The sequence below is a fragment of the Grammomys surdaster genome, unplaced genomic scaffold (genome assembly GCF_004785775.1).
Source record: "Grammomys surdaster isolate TR1022 unplaced genomic scaffold, NIH_TR_1.0 126546, whole genome shotgun sequence".
Classification (NCBI taxonomy): domain Eukaryota; kingdom Metazoa; phylum Chordata; class Mammalia; order Rodentia; family Muridae; genus Grammomys; species Grammomys surdaster.
In genome coordinates this window covers 2197647-2215521 of record NW_021621338.1, presented here as the reverse complement: position 1 = coordinate 2215521, position 17875 = coordinate 2197647, and the positions used below count along the sequence as shown (strand labels likewise).

The 17875-nt window shown below is 45.0% G+C and overlaps 1 protein-coding gene across 1 annotated transcript in view; it reads left to right on the top strand.

Annotated features, from left to right (window-relative positions):
- The window catches only part of March4 (membrane associated ring-CH-type finger 4), a 108892-nt gene extending 92436 nt beyond the window's left edge, over nt 1-16456 (top strand). The window contains exon 4 of the mRNA XM_028760741.1: nt 16065-16456. Coding sequence (XP_028616574.1) covers nt 16065-16432 — 368 coding nt within the window. The 3' untranslated portion in view covers nt 16433-16456. The remainder of the gene's footprint in view (nt 1-16064) is intronic.
- Nucleotides 16457-17875: the final 1419 nt, after the last annotated feature.

Below are 17875 nucleotides of genomic sequence, written 5' to 3'. Positions count from 1 at the left end.
GTGATAAGGCCAGAGGCACACCATCTGCTGCTGTAAGCCTCTGGATTTTCTGTTTTTCAGGCACCAAGACCAATTTGTTCCCTAAAATTGTTAAATATCCACAGATAGTAAAGAGTGAGTGTAAGCATTAAATGGGTAGTTCTTTATGTATAGGTCTTTTTAAATGTTTTTACTTTTCTACTGGAGTAGTGTGGGAAGTTACAGTTCAGGGTAATGGTGGTGGGGGGACTCTGTGGAGAAATTCCACTGGAAGCCAAAAGCAAACACTGTTTACTGCTTGTGAAAACAAGTCTGTCTCATTTGTAGCTGGATCCATCCAGCTGGCTTTTAGGAGCATCGGTTGTCACTTAGAAAACGGAGAATAATGATTCAAAGAATGGTCTTTAGTTCTCATCAAAGGATTTTTGCCTGGAATCATTGCCAGACTCTCTAGGTTCCCCATCAGATGCAGTTAGTTGACCTCCAGGGTTGAGGTCAATGACTTCGGATGTGAGCATATCAATGGATAATGCAGTTCCTGATACAAACTGTCCCAGAAGACAATGCATTTCTTGGGTTGGTCTTAATCTTGTAGACCAGTGCATACAACTATGAAAATCAAATGTAAGTTAACGGGAACACAAACCACAAGATCCCTGGAAAGAAGCAATGAGGGTACAACCCTTCAATGATCAGACTGTGAGTACTGTGGTCATGTTTCTTCACAGGTTGGTAAAGCTCAAAGCAACTGTACTTTAGGCCACACAGCTAAGCACATGGTGGAGTTGAGAATGGGACCAAGAACCTTTGGCTCTAATTCCAGGGCATTTTCTATAGCCTATTTTATCTCTGGTTGCTCTATATGAAATCATACGTAACAGTTAGTGATGATCCCTATCCTAGCAATATTGTAACTTAGCAGACTTCAAGGGAGGTAGACATGAACCCAGCCATAGCCACCAGCAGCAAGCAGAAGTTCCCTGGGCCCCATCTGTTCCAGTCTTGTGTTTGGGATCCAAGCCATCAGCCATGGTTGCACCTTTTAAAAAGCCAGTGCTGTTTTTATGCCAATGGAGAAAGAGGCTTTTGAAATTAGGATGGCGTTTGGATAGTCTATCTGCCTATGATATCCTCTGTCAAAGGGTGTTTTAGGTTAGGTAAACCTAATTCTACTGATTAATGTGGACTTGAAAAATCTATTCATTTATATACAAACATTATCGAGAGGGCATTGAACCCACACTCAAGCATGGGAGGCACTGGTTCTAGTGGATCTTATGCCCCATGGAGGGAAGTGACCACTGATGCACAGAAACCAGAGCTTGTGCTAAGTCTGAATTCAGACATGAGTCCCAGGAAGAGGACTGGGTCACAGGGCTTCGGAGTGACTGTATCTATTTCTTCAATGGCACTTGCTGGCTGCCTAGTGTTTCCTTCCCAAACCAAGAGACATTAAAATGAATGAGACATATCTGCCCAAGAACTTAGTCTACAAGCACACGACCACTCACTATGGGGAGAGTTTCTATTGGAGGCGGAGAGGAAGACAGAAGACAGCAGAGAGCAACGAACTCTCTTGGAAGACCCCAAAAGACTTGCTGAAGGAACCCTATCCTTAAGCTAGTTTCGAAAAAGAAATCAAAGTTTGTCCAAAAGAGGAAGAAAAATATTCTATGCAGAGGGACTTGTGTGTGGAAACACAGAAGAGCGAAGAAGGTATGCTTGGGAAACTGAGTGGGTTTAGAGGGTTCAAAGGCAAAGATCTGAGGCAGGAGGTTAGCAATGAGCAATGAATTTGAGGAAGATGGCAGAGGCCAAATTCCACAGGACCATAAATCATGTGCTAAGAACTCTGACATCACTTTGCTGGGGATGTGGAAGTAACGACAGAATTTTATATAGGAAAGTCTGATTAGACATAAATTTTTAAACCTATAAATCTAACAACTATGAGAAGGCTAGGTCAGAGTTGGACTGACTGGAAATAGGAGGGACTAGCTGAAAAATAGTTATCTAAGCAGGAAACAGAGATGCAGCACAGAGACAGTGGGCATGAGGTGTAAAGGTGACCTTGAGATCCACATAGCCAGTGGAACAGATGGAATGAGGCAGGCAGCCGATGAAACAAAGGGGATCCAGGGTATACTTTGTCAAAGATACCCAAACAAAAAGAGCAGCCCGATCTTAATATTCAGGCAGGAGGGGCAAAGGCTTTCTCTAAACCAAGAGTTTGCAGTCAAGAGAAACAAGTCATTGTAGACAGCAGAGATGGAGAGGGCAACTCCAGGGAAGGTTGATTGGAGCCTACTGGTGGGGTTGAAGCAGAGGAGGGGGGCAGGAAAGTGCTTTCATAGCAGGTAGTTCTTTCCTATGAGATTGGAGAAGATGGTGAGGGGTTTGGGCCAGTCCTGCAAGCGTTGGTAGCTGACTGGAAGAAGGAAGATGGTAAGAGAAAGTAAAAGTTTTAGTCTGTGCACGGGAGTCTGTTGAAAGTTGGGTTGGATTTGAAGCAGAGCTGGAGGTCCACAGGAACCATGGGTCTGACGAGTTAACATAAGAGGGATGTTAAGAGGAGAGGTCAATTAAGGATGTAGGACAAGTTACAGTAAACATTTAAAGGACTGATGGAGATGGAACAGGGAGAACAGGAAGAACTGAGTCTCTGGTGTCAGAGTGGTGGGGTCTGGAGTGATAAGGTGGAATTGGTCTGGGGCCTACAGCCACATCTCACTCAGTGTTTTTCTAAGTTTGCTTCCTTAGGTGAGCTGTACAATCTCTCTCTGCTTCCCATTCCCTCTGTGAAGCTGTCTAATGGCAGCATCACTGAAGGTCTTTTGGGGAATGAGATGGCGCATGGAGATGGTAGGTCCTCAGAAATATAGGTGACAGGGATAGGAAGCACTCGGTCAGAATGTGGTCCCCTTTAAATGAGCAAAGGTTTTACAACTGTTGCCACAATCTCAATTCAGTGTTGGCGAAGACATAAACAGACAGAGCCTGAACCTGGCTTCCTGGCACGGTCTGCTTTTATTTTGAGCAGAATCTTTTCTTGAAGTCCCTTAGTTCCCTTACACACTTATCTCCCTTCACCAAGATCCACCTCTTCCTCTTCTGTCACCTCTAATGATGCTGTTGTCTGTAGCTGAAGTCGATGGACCCTTCCAACAAGCAAATGGGGCATCCTCTGCTCTGGTAGGTGACATTATTGGAACTTAACAAAAGAAAATTAATTAAGGGTGTTGGCACCAAAAATAATTTTTAATCACTCCACAGACCTAAGAGACTGAGCATCAAAAAGTCAACAGTGCACTCTGAGGCTGTCGTCCTTGTCATGTCTGTTTACATTTGTCACTTCTGAGTGGAGGAGAAAAAGAAGAAGAGTGCCTTTGAGATTATTTCTGAACCTTAAAACAGTGGTAGAGCATTTTTTTCAATAGTAGAGCAATGGTTAAAAGTATAGAAACAGCTGTTTCTTCTCTGTGTGGTCCCTTGAGGGCCTGTCTTGTGATATGTAGATATCTAGCCCCTGTCCTTAAAGAGTACAGAGATTTAACTAGGAATAGGAAAAGGGCAAAAATGACTGAGAAACATTTGTAATTTTGAATCTAATTTTAGGGCCAGTGAGATAGCTCAGTGGACAAAGGCACCCTGGGATCCACATGGTAGAAGGAGAGAACTGGCTCCTACAAGTTGTCCTCTGACCACACACACACTTAATTTTAATTCAGATTAACTCATTCTGGGTAGAAATGACTCCACCTGTTGAACTGTTAATCCCCTGCTTAAGAAACTGGGCAGAAAGCAGAGGCAGTCAGGTCTGATAGAGTCTAGGAAACCAGATTAGTTCCTAGTTCCTAACAACGTTTATGGCCTTGGGCATACAACCCTCTTTATAAATGATTTCCTCATCTCTAGAATGAGAGTGTTGAACCTGATAATCCCTGAGATCCCCTCAGTCTAGGATTTAGAAGTTACTTACATAGTAAGCTGATAGTAGAGTTCTCAAAGGTTGACAACTGAGGCTATAAGGAATCCCCAGTAATGTTGGGCTGGGCATGAGAAGTGTCAACCTCATCAATGGATGAGAGGGTGCTTGGTCTATACCCTGTCATCTCAAAGTAGTTTGTCTGGTTTCTGGATAAATGTTGACTCGTATCTTACAATCCAAAGCTTCCTGAACACAAGTCACCTCTCTCCATGGCAAGACTGCGGGATGCATTGAGAGTGAAGGGGATGGATTTAGAAGAAAACTTGCCATGTGAGCACCACCCACTCCACAGGATACCCCACAAAGAGGCACTTCATTCTTCCGGATGTACCCACAAAGCCCAAAGGATTTTAGGAACACCTCTTTGGAATGTTCTCAATGTCAGGCAGATTCAGAAATTATGTGCAGGCTTGGTAGGCTTGTGATAAAGAACAGACCCAACCAAATAAATCACACAGATGCTCAAACCAGCTAATACTCTTGGGGGATGCCGTGACACCTGCCATCAAGACACACACTGTGCTTCTCTGAAGGTGTTAGGGAAATCCAGCAACCTACTTCATCCAACCATCAGTAGTTTAACCCAGCAAGGTTCCAGAGCACTGCGAGGCTCTCCTCCACACAACGATCCAGGGATCCAAGCTCCTCCCACTCTGTAGCTGCATCATCTTTAGGCTTTAAAGCCGTTTGCCTCTGTCTAGTAGAAAATTGGCCATGAATAAGGCAGGGCCTCCTCTTACACGTTTCATTCAATGTCTATTTCTTAAATGTTGGCCTGACTCTGTTCACATTCACACCAGGGATCTGGCCCCTCATAGTCGGGAAAAGGAAATGCCAATCCTTCCCAGTGGCGGCTGTATATGGAGGGAGGACTGTGGTGGGCTTCTAGCCGTCTCTATTCCTGTAAGCCCACCCAACTGAGGGAAACGTTCTGAGCTATGATAGTCTGATGGAAGAAAAACACCCAGGTTCCTAAATACTTTCTGTTAAAGTCTCAAAAAATTTTAAAAGCCCAAATTCTCCATGGATACAGAATATGTCAGTTATTTTTGCATTACTGTAACCAAAATGCCTGACAAAAACAAGTTAAACCAGAGTCGTTCGTTTTGGCTTGGGATTTCTCAGGCTGCAGTCCATTCTGGCAGGGAAAACACCAAGGTGGGAATGGCTGTCTACCAAGGTGGGGGCATGTGGTGGAGGGTTGTTCATATCCTAGAAGACAGGAAGCAGAGAATGCAGCCTGGAAACAGGAAGCATATAACCTTCAAAGCCTCCCTCCAGCATGACCTACTTATGCCAGCCAGGCCCCGCCTCCTAATGGTTCCACAGCCTTCAGAATAGCACTGGAGTCAGGGGGCTGAAAGCCTGCGGGGGACATCTCAGATTCAAACAATAATACAGAGTTTTGGTATGTCTGCCTACACAAACAACTTTTTAAATTTATAATAACATATGTGAAGCACAGCCTGGCTGCGCCTGAGAAGCATAAAGATGTCTCTCCAGAGAGTATGAGGTGGCTTTGCCAATCTGGCGTCCCTAGTCGCACCAAAAATAGCTGGATTTATTTATTTATTTATTTATTTATTTATTTATTTATTTATTTATTTATTTATATTTATTTTAGTAAGATGAAATCATGTGATATTTATTTAATAACAATGATAAAATAATAACCAGAATTCATTATGCATTGTGTTCTAAGTACTGTTGAAAGAGCTGCATATACTGTAGGTTTTTTTTTTCTTAATCTTCTTTACCCCATGCAACTCCATGGCATGGTTGCTATTACATTGCCCATCTTCCTGATGGGAAAACCAAGAATGAGAGGTGGCCTTCACAGGATCTTTTATCTAGAATACAATTCTGTGTTGGCCACTGTTAAAACAATGAGTCACACATTAAAACATGTATTGAGCAAGAGATCTTACTAGTAATGCTAGTAGAAATTGTACAGAAACATAAACGATTAAAGAAATAGCTACCTTCTCCATAGTTTTTTGAGAGGTGTGCACATGACATGGAGCATGAAAGAGGAAGGAGCATCCACCACATGGTACTGCTGGTTTAGATATACCCAGAGTGATGGCCCCACCTTATAGACTAACTGCATTTCCTTGGACAAAGGAATTTCTTCTCTGAGCTTGGTTTCCTCTTCTATAAAATGAAGATTGTAAGATGGCTTACCTCATATATGCTTCTGCCATAAATAGCTCATTTTGTAAAGCCCTTTTATGATGACAGAACATTGTAAAACATTCAGGAAACATTATCATCGCCATGGCTATCACCATCATCATGACCTTCATCATCACCTCTAAGCATTGATACCACCCAGTGTGGCTGAGGAAGGCCAAGCCCCATTTTCATAGAGCAAGAGCTTTCACTCTCATGAAGGAACACTGCAGAAAAATCCCCAGTTGCACAGATCCATGCAGAAATGTTTCCCTTCGGAGAAAGCACTGCATATTTGAGGCTCCATGTTTTCTCTCCCCTATCCAGTCCTGTTGCATAAATATCACTTCATTCCCAGGCATTTCACTCCCATATTTATTGCCTCAGAAAAGGCTTCTTACAGGTCTGTTTTGTCCTAGGTAAGCAGAGGGGCTGCAATGGTTCTGACTCAGAAGCTTCAAGACACTCTGTACCTTGACCAAAAGCAAACATCCCAGTCAGGTGACAGCTAGGTGGGAGTTCTGGCAGAAGTCATATCAAAGGGGCACTCTTCCTAGGTGCCTAGGCACTGACAGAACACTAAAATAATGGAAACAGAAGGGAAACTGGCTTCCCCGTTGACCCTCATCAAGCCCTCTGGGCATCTTTTGTCCTTTGACTTTTTATTGCGGGATTGAGGCACCTGGGTCCACCCATCACCACTTCCCTGGGGAGGCCCCTAGCAGTGCATCTTGGCCACATTGTAAGACATGAAGATACACCCTGGAGAACCCTGAGCAGGTAGAGGCCAATCTGGTTTCTCCAGAAGCAATCCTCTGAGCCCACCAACATAGTTGGTTATATTTTTTTCTTCTATACCTGCCTATTATTTACTCTAGTGTAAGCTCCAAGGTTGGGTCTTTGAGGGGTGTAATCTGGAAAGTGGGTATTTGACCACAGCGGAGCTTCAGATAGGGACATCAGGTCACACTCCACAGCTGTCTGGCAAAAGTGAAGTATTGCAGTTTGAATGTGAATGTCTCTATAGGGTCATATATTTGAACTCTTGAACCCTAACTTGTGGCACTGCATTGGAAGACTGTGGAACCTTTAGGAAGGTACAGCCTTGCTGGAAGAAGTAGATCACTGAAAGTGGGCCATGGAGCTTTATAGCCTGTTCCCACTTTCCATTTGATCTCCACTTGCTGATTGTAGGTGCAGTGTGACCTAGGCTCTTCCTCTCTTAAACTGTTTCTTGTCAGGTATTTGGTTAAAGTAATGAAAAAAAGAACTACTATAGGAAGCCTTTCTAGGGAAGAGGTTGTGCTGACAAAAGGCCATGGTTGTGGGAGGGGAGGCCCCAAAGGGAGAGCTGCACCCCACCCACACCTATGGAGCCAGTTGGCCTCCAGAGCACCTTTCATGCTGGGATGCTGTTCTCTATAAACAATGGCTCCTCCTAATGATGGAGAAGGAGAATAGTTCCACAGGAGAACAGATGCTCATGGTAACAGGTTGTCAATGAAGGAGGCAGAAGACACACCAGTGTCCCGTGCAGTCCCTCCAATGACCCATTTCATGTGGCCTCAATGTTAATGCCTGCCAAGTGAAGCACTCAAGACTCCTCACCCCATCCGCTCTCATAAAAACTCTGTGAGGAAGGGAACACCAGGTCCACCTTGCTGATGAGAAACTGAGACTAGTGATAAGCAAGTCCTCTGCTGAAGCAAAAGGCTTGTAAATGGAAGACACAATATTACTCTATATTTGCTCATGGGCAGGTAATTGGCTCTAAATTGTGAGGACCAATGATCTTTGGGTCCAGGAAGCAGCCATTTCTACTATTGCCCTACATTTTAATATCTGGCACATCTGGAGAGAGCATACTTTTCAAATTTATGTGATGTGTGTGTGTGTGTGTGTGTGTGTGTGTGTGTGCGCGCGCGCGCGCGCGCACTCATGTGCATATAGAGGCACCTATACATGTAGAGGCCAGAAGTCAATGACTTCTTCCTCAATTGCTTCTCTACCTTATTTTTTGAAACAAGATCTCTAACTGAATCTGGACCTTGTACTTCATCTATACTGTCTGGTCAGTAAGCTCTAAGGATCCTTTATTATATCAGCTTCCCCAGAGCTGGAATTAGGACATATGCAGCACATGCTAAACATAGATGTTCAGAATCCAAACTCAGTTCTTCATGTGTGTACATCAGGGACTTTATTAAATCTCTTCCTCTTCTTCCTCTTCTTTTTTTAAATTAAAATGTAGCTAGGCAGTGGTGGCACATGCCTTTAATCCTAGCACTTAGGAGGCATAGACAGGCAGATCTCTAAGTTTGAGGCCAGCCTGCTCTACAGAGTAAGTTCCAGGACAACCAGAGCTACACAGACAAACCCTGTCTTGGGGGGGTGGGGGGATGAAAGATGAAATATAAAATGTAGTCCATTCTGTGTAGCAGAGGACAGGGATAAGAACTGTGTCTAGGCAGTGCTTCTCATTATAACCCTCCATGGGCATCATCAAAATAACATGAGGCTGCTTTGAGATGCAGGTTCTCAGGCCTAGCCCCAGACCTACTGACTCAGGCTTTCTGAGAATAGAGCCAGGAGTCTGAAGATTCTGATATACACCTAAGTCTGAAAAGTTTAGAGTTGTCAACAACTTTTGTGTCATTTAAACCGGAACACTAGTGAGAGATGAGGGTGTGGAGGTGACTTCTGGGTCATTGAGGCCATGAGAGATTTCCCTATAGATTTCTTGATCAACTTGGTTTAGGCTGTGGTTGGACACATGATAGGGAGCAGTATTGTGACCGTGGCAGGGGCTCAGAGACACAGAGTGGGCACTCAGAAAAGACAGCAGCAGATGAAATTGTGTCTCTCTCACAAGAAAAATCCAATGGTCAAAACGCACCAAGGGAAGGTTGGGATTTTTATTTTAGAGAACGCCTGGCTGTTGCTATGGTTACAGGGTGCGGAGGAGCTAAGCAAGTAGAACTGCCTATTCGTGGTGGCCAGCCTTTTCATTCCTCATAGTCCAAGCAAAAGACCATTTCAGCTGAAGATAAAGATAAGGGGAGAGGGACAAAAGAGGTGTCTAACAACCTGTAGCACCTATAACCCTGTGAGAATGAGAAGCCCAAAAGCTGGAAACACTTTAGAGAGACGAAGTGTCTGCTCTTCTGAAACTGAATTTATCACAAATACAGCCAAGATTTAGGTGCATTGCAAGTAATTGCTCAGTGGCTGTTAAATTGCATAGAAAATCCCAGGAAAGGATTCAGTTAAAATGTACTATATTCTTTCATTCCATCCTTCCCTCTGTTCCTCCTTCCATCCCTTCCTCAGTTCCTCCCTCTTTCCCTCCCTCTCTTCCTCCTTCATTCTACTTCTTTTTTCCTTTCTAGTTTGTTTTTGAGACACAGTCTCGTGAAACCCAGGCTGGGTTCAAACTCTCTGTGTAGCCAATGATGGCCTCACCAGCCACGTGCTGGCCTTACCAGCCACATGCTAGGATTCCAGGCTTGTGCCACCACACTGGTTTATGCAGTACTGGGGATTAAACCCAGGGCCTGGCAAATACTGGCAAGCATTCTACCAATAAAACTACATCAGACTTCACCGACAGCCCTCTTTGCTCACCTGAATCCAATCTCTTTCTCAGTTCACAGCCATTTCCTTGGCCACCGTGTTGTCTGTCTGCATCCTCAGCCCCAGCTGATGAGCCCAAACTCATCTTCCTTGTTTTTAAAGAGTTCCTTCATGCAAGGAATCAATAAGTAATTTCTGAAGCAGAAGGCTGAGGGGAGTGGATGAGAATGAGGTAGTTTATGTTTTTCCAACTTTTCCCGAATAAGTGTTATCTCGAAAACCAGGTGCCTCCTCCCCCCTCAGCCATCTATCCATTAAAATGGTTTAATTACTGCCTGAACACTAGACAGGCAATTAAAAGGCAGTATTCAAACCAACAATTTAAGGCACTCTCTTCAATCAGAGTAAAACTGTCTGATCGAGAAGCTAATTAAAAATGGAGTGTAGATTCCAGCCAGAAAGTTTGGGTCCTCAAAAGCCCCCAGTTCTCTGTACCCAGGCCTAAGCTCTTTCTTAGTCTCTATGGTGTTCCTAGTGTAGCATTAGCTGTGGAAACCCCGTCAGAGCCTGTCAGAGTCTGAAGAAAGGCACAAAGCAGCATATACAAACAAGGCATGCTGGAGAAACAATGAACAAATGACTTCAGTACCATTGGTGCATAGATTACACTTAAGGGTAAACAGAAGTAATGGGAGTTGGCACCCTTGGGGGAATTCCTCTTTACCCAGCACCCATCACACTGAGTAAGGGAGTTCACAGGGGATCTTTAGGAAAGAATGCTCCCTCTAAACTATTGGGACAATTTAGATGTTGGGGTTTCCTCCCAGAGAGATGGTGTTTACCCAGGGCTAGAAACCAATGTGTCTTTCAGAGAGCCCTTGAAGACACATAGAGAGAAACACAATTTCAGGAGCTGCTGGATACTGGAAGAAGTGGCCATGGGTGACTGCTCTTTTCTCCCAGAGTCTGCCTATGCCTTTCAGACTTTGTAGAGACATGATGTTCTGGGATCACAACTGATAGATCCTGAGAGGAGAAGGAGCAAGGTGGGACGTCCGGGAGCTAAGTGACCTCAGGTGACAGTGACTGTGAGCACAGAACAGAATCTTCAGGAGGCAGCTTCAGAGACAGCTCATTTTAATAGGGGAACAAAGTCTATTTAAACATTTGGGGGAGGGGATGAGTGTACATCGTTGGCAGGGGGCCAGGGTGCTGGAGATGCCTCATTAGCATGAGGAGGTGTTTGCTGGACATGACCTTATAAGGGGAAAGGAAGTTTAACCTGGTTGCATGTCATCCTGCATTGGGGCAAAGGTGGGGGCACAGGACTATGTACACCCAACACGCAGGCCCAGGGCAGGGCAGCAATTATCCTACTCCTGCCAATCTCAGGATGAGATTTCCAGAGTTTGTACATGCCTCAACCCTACCCTTGCTCCAGGTCTATTCCCTGTGGCTCCCCATTTCCCTATCCCTACATGTATTAAAGCAGAAAGGCTCTAAGGTGTTCCTATTCCAGACTTGTGCTGTGGTGAGGAGGCTAGGGTGACCAGTCCATGTTGTTCCTGTGAGCTAGCTCTTGCCCCAAGATTTCCATGGTTGCAGGATAAATCCCACCACGTATTTCGTAGCCAGCCATCTCCACTGTCACAAGCTCAGTGACAGTGACACTTCCGACCTCTTTATTCTTGAGACAATCATCCTCTTCTTGTTCTGCTCATTCCTTCTTTCTAGCCTCTCCATGGTGACCTCTGGACAACAGGTTAACATTAGTGACTTCTCTGGGTGTTTCTTTCATCAGAGCAGCTGGACTCTAAGATGCTGCATCTCTGTATCTGTCTCTATGGTGGCTGTACATCCCTTCTCAGGCTGTGGGTCAAGAAGTAGTCCACAGGCATCTCTCTGCCTGCTTGCCCGCTGGTACATCCATGCTGCCTTTGCTCCTCCATCTTTCAGAAGCCTTTGTCCTTTCAAGCGCATTGCTCTTTTGTTTTTGTTGTTGTTGTTTTTGTTTTTAACCACCTTTCTCCTCAGTGCTTCTGGCTGCTGGCTGGCCTCACTGACCTCTCAGGCCTTTCTGCAGATCACTCACACTCACCCTCCCATTCCCACACTCGGCATCTTTACACATCAGAATACCACCCTCTCGAATGTATCTTGGACATATATGTGGTTTGTGGTTTTCTCTCTCTCTCTCTCTCTCTCTCTCTCTCTCTCTCTCTCTCTCTCTCTCTCTCTCATGTGTGTGTGTATTTTTCCTTTTATTGAAAATAGATTTTTTCTCCCATAATGTATTCTGATTACCATTTCCTTCTAGTTCCTCCTCAAGTCCCCTCTCGTCTCAATGTACCCACTTTCTGTCTCTCATTAGAAAACAAACAGGTTTCTAAGAAATGATAAAAAATATATCAAAACAAAGTATAATAAAACAAAAATATCACATCAGAGATGGAGGAACAAACAGAAGAAAAATAGCCCAAGAGAAGACATGAAAATCAGAGACCCACTCATTTATACTCTCAGGAATCCCATAAAAACACTAAATTGGAAGCCATAATACAATGGATCTCAACCTGTAGGTCATAACCCCTTTAAGGGGCCAAAGGACCCTTTGCCAGAGTCACCTAAGACCATGAGAAAACACAGACATTACATAACTATTCAAAAACAGTAGCAAATTACAGTTATGAAGTAGCAAAAATACTTTATCATTGAGGTCACCACAACACAAAGAACTGTATTAGAGGCACACAGCATTAGGAAGGTTGAGAACCACTGCCATAATATATACACAGAGGACCTGGTGCAGCCCTGTGCAGCCCTGTACAGCCCTGTGCAGCCCTGTGCATGCTAACTCCGTCTCTGTGAGTTCATATGAGCATCAATCCTGTTGATTTAGGGGTCCTTGTTTCCTTGGTGTCTCCATCCCCTCAGGCTCCCCCACTTTCTCTTCCATGGGTTCTCTAAGCCCTGAGGGGAGGGATCTGATGGAGACATACCATATAGGGCTGAGTGTTCCAAAGTCTCTCACTGTCTGCATGATGTCTGGCTGTGCCTCTCTGTCTTTGTTCCCATCTGATGCAGGATGAAGCTTCTCTGATGGTGCTGAGAGGGCACTGGTTATATTTGTCTTTCTGGGTCAGAGACAGCATGCTCCACGTGATTTTCTTCTAGTGTGTTTTGTTTTCTAATACAGCTGTATTCTGCACTTATATTGACTTTGTTTTTATCTTTTTCTTACAAGTGACTTCACTTTTTGTTTTATTTTGTTTACTAATTATCTATTAAGGCAGTGCACTAATCAAAAAATACATGGCAATCTTATAGTATCTTATGAACTGTATTTCAGGATAGGAAAGGAAATGCTAAAACATACATGGGGGTTATACGTAAGAGCATTCACTAAACTGTTTGGCTTGAAAGCATGACGATCCTAAGTGAGTTCTGGGAATCCAAACCTAGGTCATTCGTGGCAAGCACTTTACCCACTGAGTCATGCCCCCAGCCACAGTGAGAGATTTCCTGTAATACCATCACATAGCAAAACACAAGACAGGTGAAAACCAATTGTCGATCAAGGCTGTTTGTAAGCCATGTATTCTGTTCATGGGGAGTGTGTTCTTGTGACCTAATCACTGTGTAAAGGATCCGGTTTTCAATACTAACTCATTGGTAACATCTGAGTGTTAAAGAAGATGCACTTAAACAACAGTACCACCTCTATTCCTCAAAATTCGATCACTGTCTGTCTTAGTTTTAGTTAGGGTTTCTATTGCTACAACAAAATGCCATGACCTAAAAGCAAGTTGGGAATGAAAGGTTTCTTCTGTTTACACTTCCACATCACTGGTCATCACCGAAGGAAGTCAGGGCAGGAACTGAAGCAGGAGCTGGAGGCAGGAGCTAGTGCAGAGGTCCTAGAGGAGTGCTACTTACTGACTTGCTTCTCATGGCTTGCTCAGCCTGCTTTCTTATAGAACCCACCAGCCCAGGGATGGCACCACCCACCATGGGCTGGGCCCTTCCCCATTGATCACTAATTCAGAAAATGCCTTATATTTGGATCTCATGGAGGCATTTCCTCAACTGAGGCTCCTTCCTCTCTGATGACTCTAGCTCGTGTCAAGTTGACACACAAAACCAGCCAGTACATCATCTTCATATATTATATTGCCATTTGCCCTACCAGTTGGATTTTTAGCAGACATCTTATTTTTTGTTTTTTGTTTGTTTGTTTGTTTGTTTTTTGTTTTTTGTTTTTTGTTTTTTCGCGACAGGGTTTCTCTGTGTAGCCTTGGCTGTCCTGGAACTCACTCTGTGGACCAGGCCGGCCTCGAACTCAGAAATCCGCCTGCCTCTGCCTCCCAAGTGCTGGGATTAAAGGCATGCGCCACCACTGCCCAGCTTAGCAGACATCTTAAATTTACCATAACTAACATGTGACTGTAAGTTGAAGAACACCCCCTAGAGACACACAGGGCCTCATCCTGAAACTGTTAACCTTTTGTGACAGGACTTTGCAAATATGGTTAATTTGAGCATCTTGAAGTGAGGAAATTATCTTGAGTTATTCTGGTGGTCCCTCTGTGTTATCACAAGAGTTCTTGTTAAGAAAGAATCAAAGAAAATAATCTGATGACAGAAGATTACTAAATGTGACAAGAGAAGAAAGAGGGTTGGGTGATGTGTAAAAGAGGGAGAGACAATGGGCATTTCTAGAAGTTGAAAAAGGTAAAGAAATATTCTTCCTCCAAGGCTTGAGGAAGTGTAAGCCCCAATAATGTCTGCACTTTGGCCAGGTAAGTACAACCCCAGAACTGTAAGAGAGCATATTTGTACCATTGCAGGCTACCTATTACCCTCAGGACAGTTATTACACCAGCCATAGTGAACTAACAGTCACCATCACCATGCAGATCCACATGCTAGCCCTGGGACCATCTGAGTCTCAGCAAATGGCATCCTCCTCATCCAGCTATGGCTCCAGAACCTTCAGAATTGTCCAGATGCTTCTTGTGCCCAGAGCTCACTTGTCAGCCAATCTGTCAGCTCTACCTGCAACATACATCCTGCCTCCAAAGACATCTCATTTACTGCACTGCCCTGTCCCCAGTCCTGGTCACCACAGTTTCCAGCTTCAATTACTGCTTCACTTCCTGCTTAATTTTAGAATACTCCTATACTTGTCCCTTCTGGAGCACCAGTGAATTTTCTTGAAGAGCAAATCCTTCAATGCCATTCTTCCTTCTAAATCTCCCTGGGGGCTTCCCATTATACTGCATACAATGCATGACATGATCATAATGGGGGCTCTACCTACCTTGCCCTCTGGTCGCCACATCCACAGGCTTGCGCTGTGGTAGGCATGCCAACCTCAGTTTCAACCTTGGCCATTCCATTCCCACCTCCTGGTTTGTGCACTTGCATTTCCCACCAGGGACGAGTGCTCTTTCCAGATCTTTGCACACAACTCTCCTTCTCCTGTAAGCTTCAACTTAAACTTGTCTCTTCCGATGAAACTTGTCTCTCTCCTCCCTTCTGCCAAAACAAGACCCCAAATGCCTGCAGCTAAGGGCTATTTAATCCTATTTCATCTTCTCCTAGCATGTGCCCACACAGGAAGACTCTGGTTGGTTTATTTGTACATCTTGTATATGCCTCTTCACTTAAACGTAAGCTCTCTAAGGGCAGGACTTCCTGTTTTGGGCACTGTAGTATCCTAAGTGCTTTGCACACAGTAGGCCTACAATTGGTATCCTTTGCCTTGTTGCCAGATGTGATTTGTCTCCAATGGCTCCCACTGCATTTGACCAATATAACTACAAGAATGTTCAGCCTGCCACAGGGGTCTGTATTTCAGTAGCATTGGCTATGGGGAGAGCTAGAGCAGAGTTTCTTCCAGTTGTCATTCAGCAGGACTGGGATGACCACAGGATTTCATTTCTGTTGCCTTTTAAAAGCGCATGATTCATTCAACACCTGCTAAGCGCAGGGCATCATGAATATGTAATACAGGGAAGGAAAAAATATTTCTATTATGACGTAATTGAAGAATTTAAACTGTGCCAAGCCAAGAAGGGGGCAGGATGGAGCAGAAGTAGGCGAAGGCATTTCATGCAGAGCCCGGCTATTTTGTGACCTTCTCCCTTCTGGTGACTCATGGAGTCTGGAAATCTAGTAGTGTTCTTAAGTCATGTGGCTCAGAGCTGGAAGGTAGATTTAAAATAAAAGCAACACAGTGAGACCCCCAGCTTCTCCAGTGCCAGTGTCTGTGTAAGTTAAGGAAGTGATAGCACTCTCCCACAGGTGTTGGCTTCGTTGCTTAGCCTTTGTGTTCTTCTCTTCCTGCTAGGCCTCATCATCCATGAAGGGCCCTCGGTATATCGCATCTTTAAACGCTGGCAGGCTGTAAACCAGCAGTGGAAAGTGCTGAACTATGACAAGACAAAAGACTTAGAGGATCAAAAATCAGGTGGCAGGACAAACCTACAGACTTCCTCATCTGCCCAAGCTAACATGCCCTCCACGGAAGAGGAGGCAGCCAGCCCGCCTGCCCGTGAAGAGGGCCCCACCAGGGCTGCCAGCCACCCTTCAGGCCCTGTGTCCCACCACCACTGTGCTTACACCATCCTACACATCCTGAGTCACTTGAGGCCTCATGACCAGCGGAACACCCAGAGCAGCAGCCGAGAGCTTGTCATGAGAGTCACTACAGTGTGAAAAAAGGCTGGGAGGAAGGTTGAGACCACACACGCCACAGGAAAGAGTCTGGGCCAGGAGGGGCCCAGGGAGCAGGAATGGGAGGCGGAAATCCAGCCGTGGGTGGTGGGCCTCAAGGGGAGATGTGGAGAGACAGCCTGTGGAGAGACAGCCTAAGGGAGAGTACTTATGATTTCCAGTCCATTGGTTCCACAGCAAAGGAAAACCAACACAAACTCCACAACAATGGGTGGGACAAATGGAATCTGCCCTAAGAATACAACCCCTCCCAGAGAGCCACAAGTAGCAAGACACCCAGAAAGGGGTGGGCGGAAAATGGTGGCTGGTACTGGCTGTGCCTGTGAGTGTAAGGGCAGCAAAGAGAGAAAGCAAAGGCCACCTGGGGGAAGAGCTTTTGTAATTTGCACCTCTCTCTCAGCCTTGGGTTTATGAGAGAGAGAGAGAGAGAGAGAGAGAGAGAGAGAGAGAGAGAGAGAGCTGGTGACCCCACTGTGTTTGTTGGAAGCCTCTACACTCTGCAAAATTCCAATGACTCAAATGGTTTTACAGATCCCCTGAAGAGCTATTGGCATGCCTGGCCAGAGAGATGGGGCTGGGTCCCCCAGAAAGAACTTTCCTAGCTGTAACTACAAGTGTCATGTGAACTCAAAGAAGGATAAGGTTTAGAGATGGTGATCTTTCTGTTTCCTTGTTCATTTTACGGTCATTTGGCTCAAAGATGTTTACAGGATGGGGGACTCACACGCATACATGTGTGTGTGGAGGGAAGCACAGCCTTCTTGAGAGTGTCTCAAGCACACTTCTGCTGCTGTGGCATCAGCCTTCAGAGCTGTCAAGCCAGGGATGGTTTTCCTCAACTACTGAGCCCCATCTACAACCAGGATATGCAGTGCCATGTCCTTTCGGCCTTGGCACTCTCATAGGACAGGCACACACACGCACACACACACACACACATATACACTACACACTACACACAACACACACACACACACACACGCATATGTATGTATGTATGTATACATGCATACATGCATGCATGTGCAAGCACATGCCTGTGAACACACACACACACACACACACACAGGTCTGCTGCAGTGTGGGGTGACACTGGCCTGTGTATCTCAAGGAAGGCATGAACACCTATCTAAGTATTCCTCCCTGCTTGGTACCAATTCCCTCCCTAAAGAGGCAATTTGCCTTGTGCTCCAGGCTATGTGCTCCTGGTCCTTCTTGTGTAGCCAGGCACAGTCAGGAGCCAGTCAGGGAGCACTGTCGTAGGAGCCACCCATGTGTTCTAGGACCCTGCCAGGGAAGGCCACTGGGTGGTCTCCTGCAGAGTTTCTTACTGTCATTGCACAATGGACATGTCATCCTTGGGTATTAAATGGACACTGTCAAGTACTTTTTTAAACTAGTTTTTAGGGTTTTTTTTAAAAACTC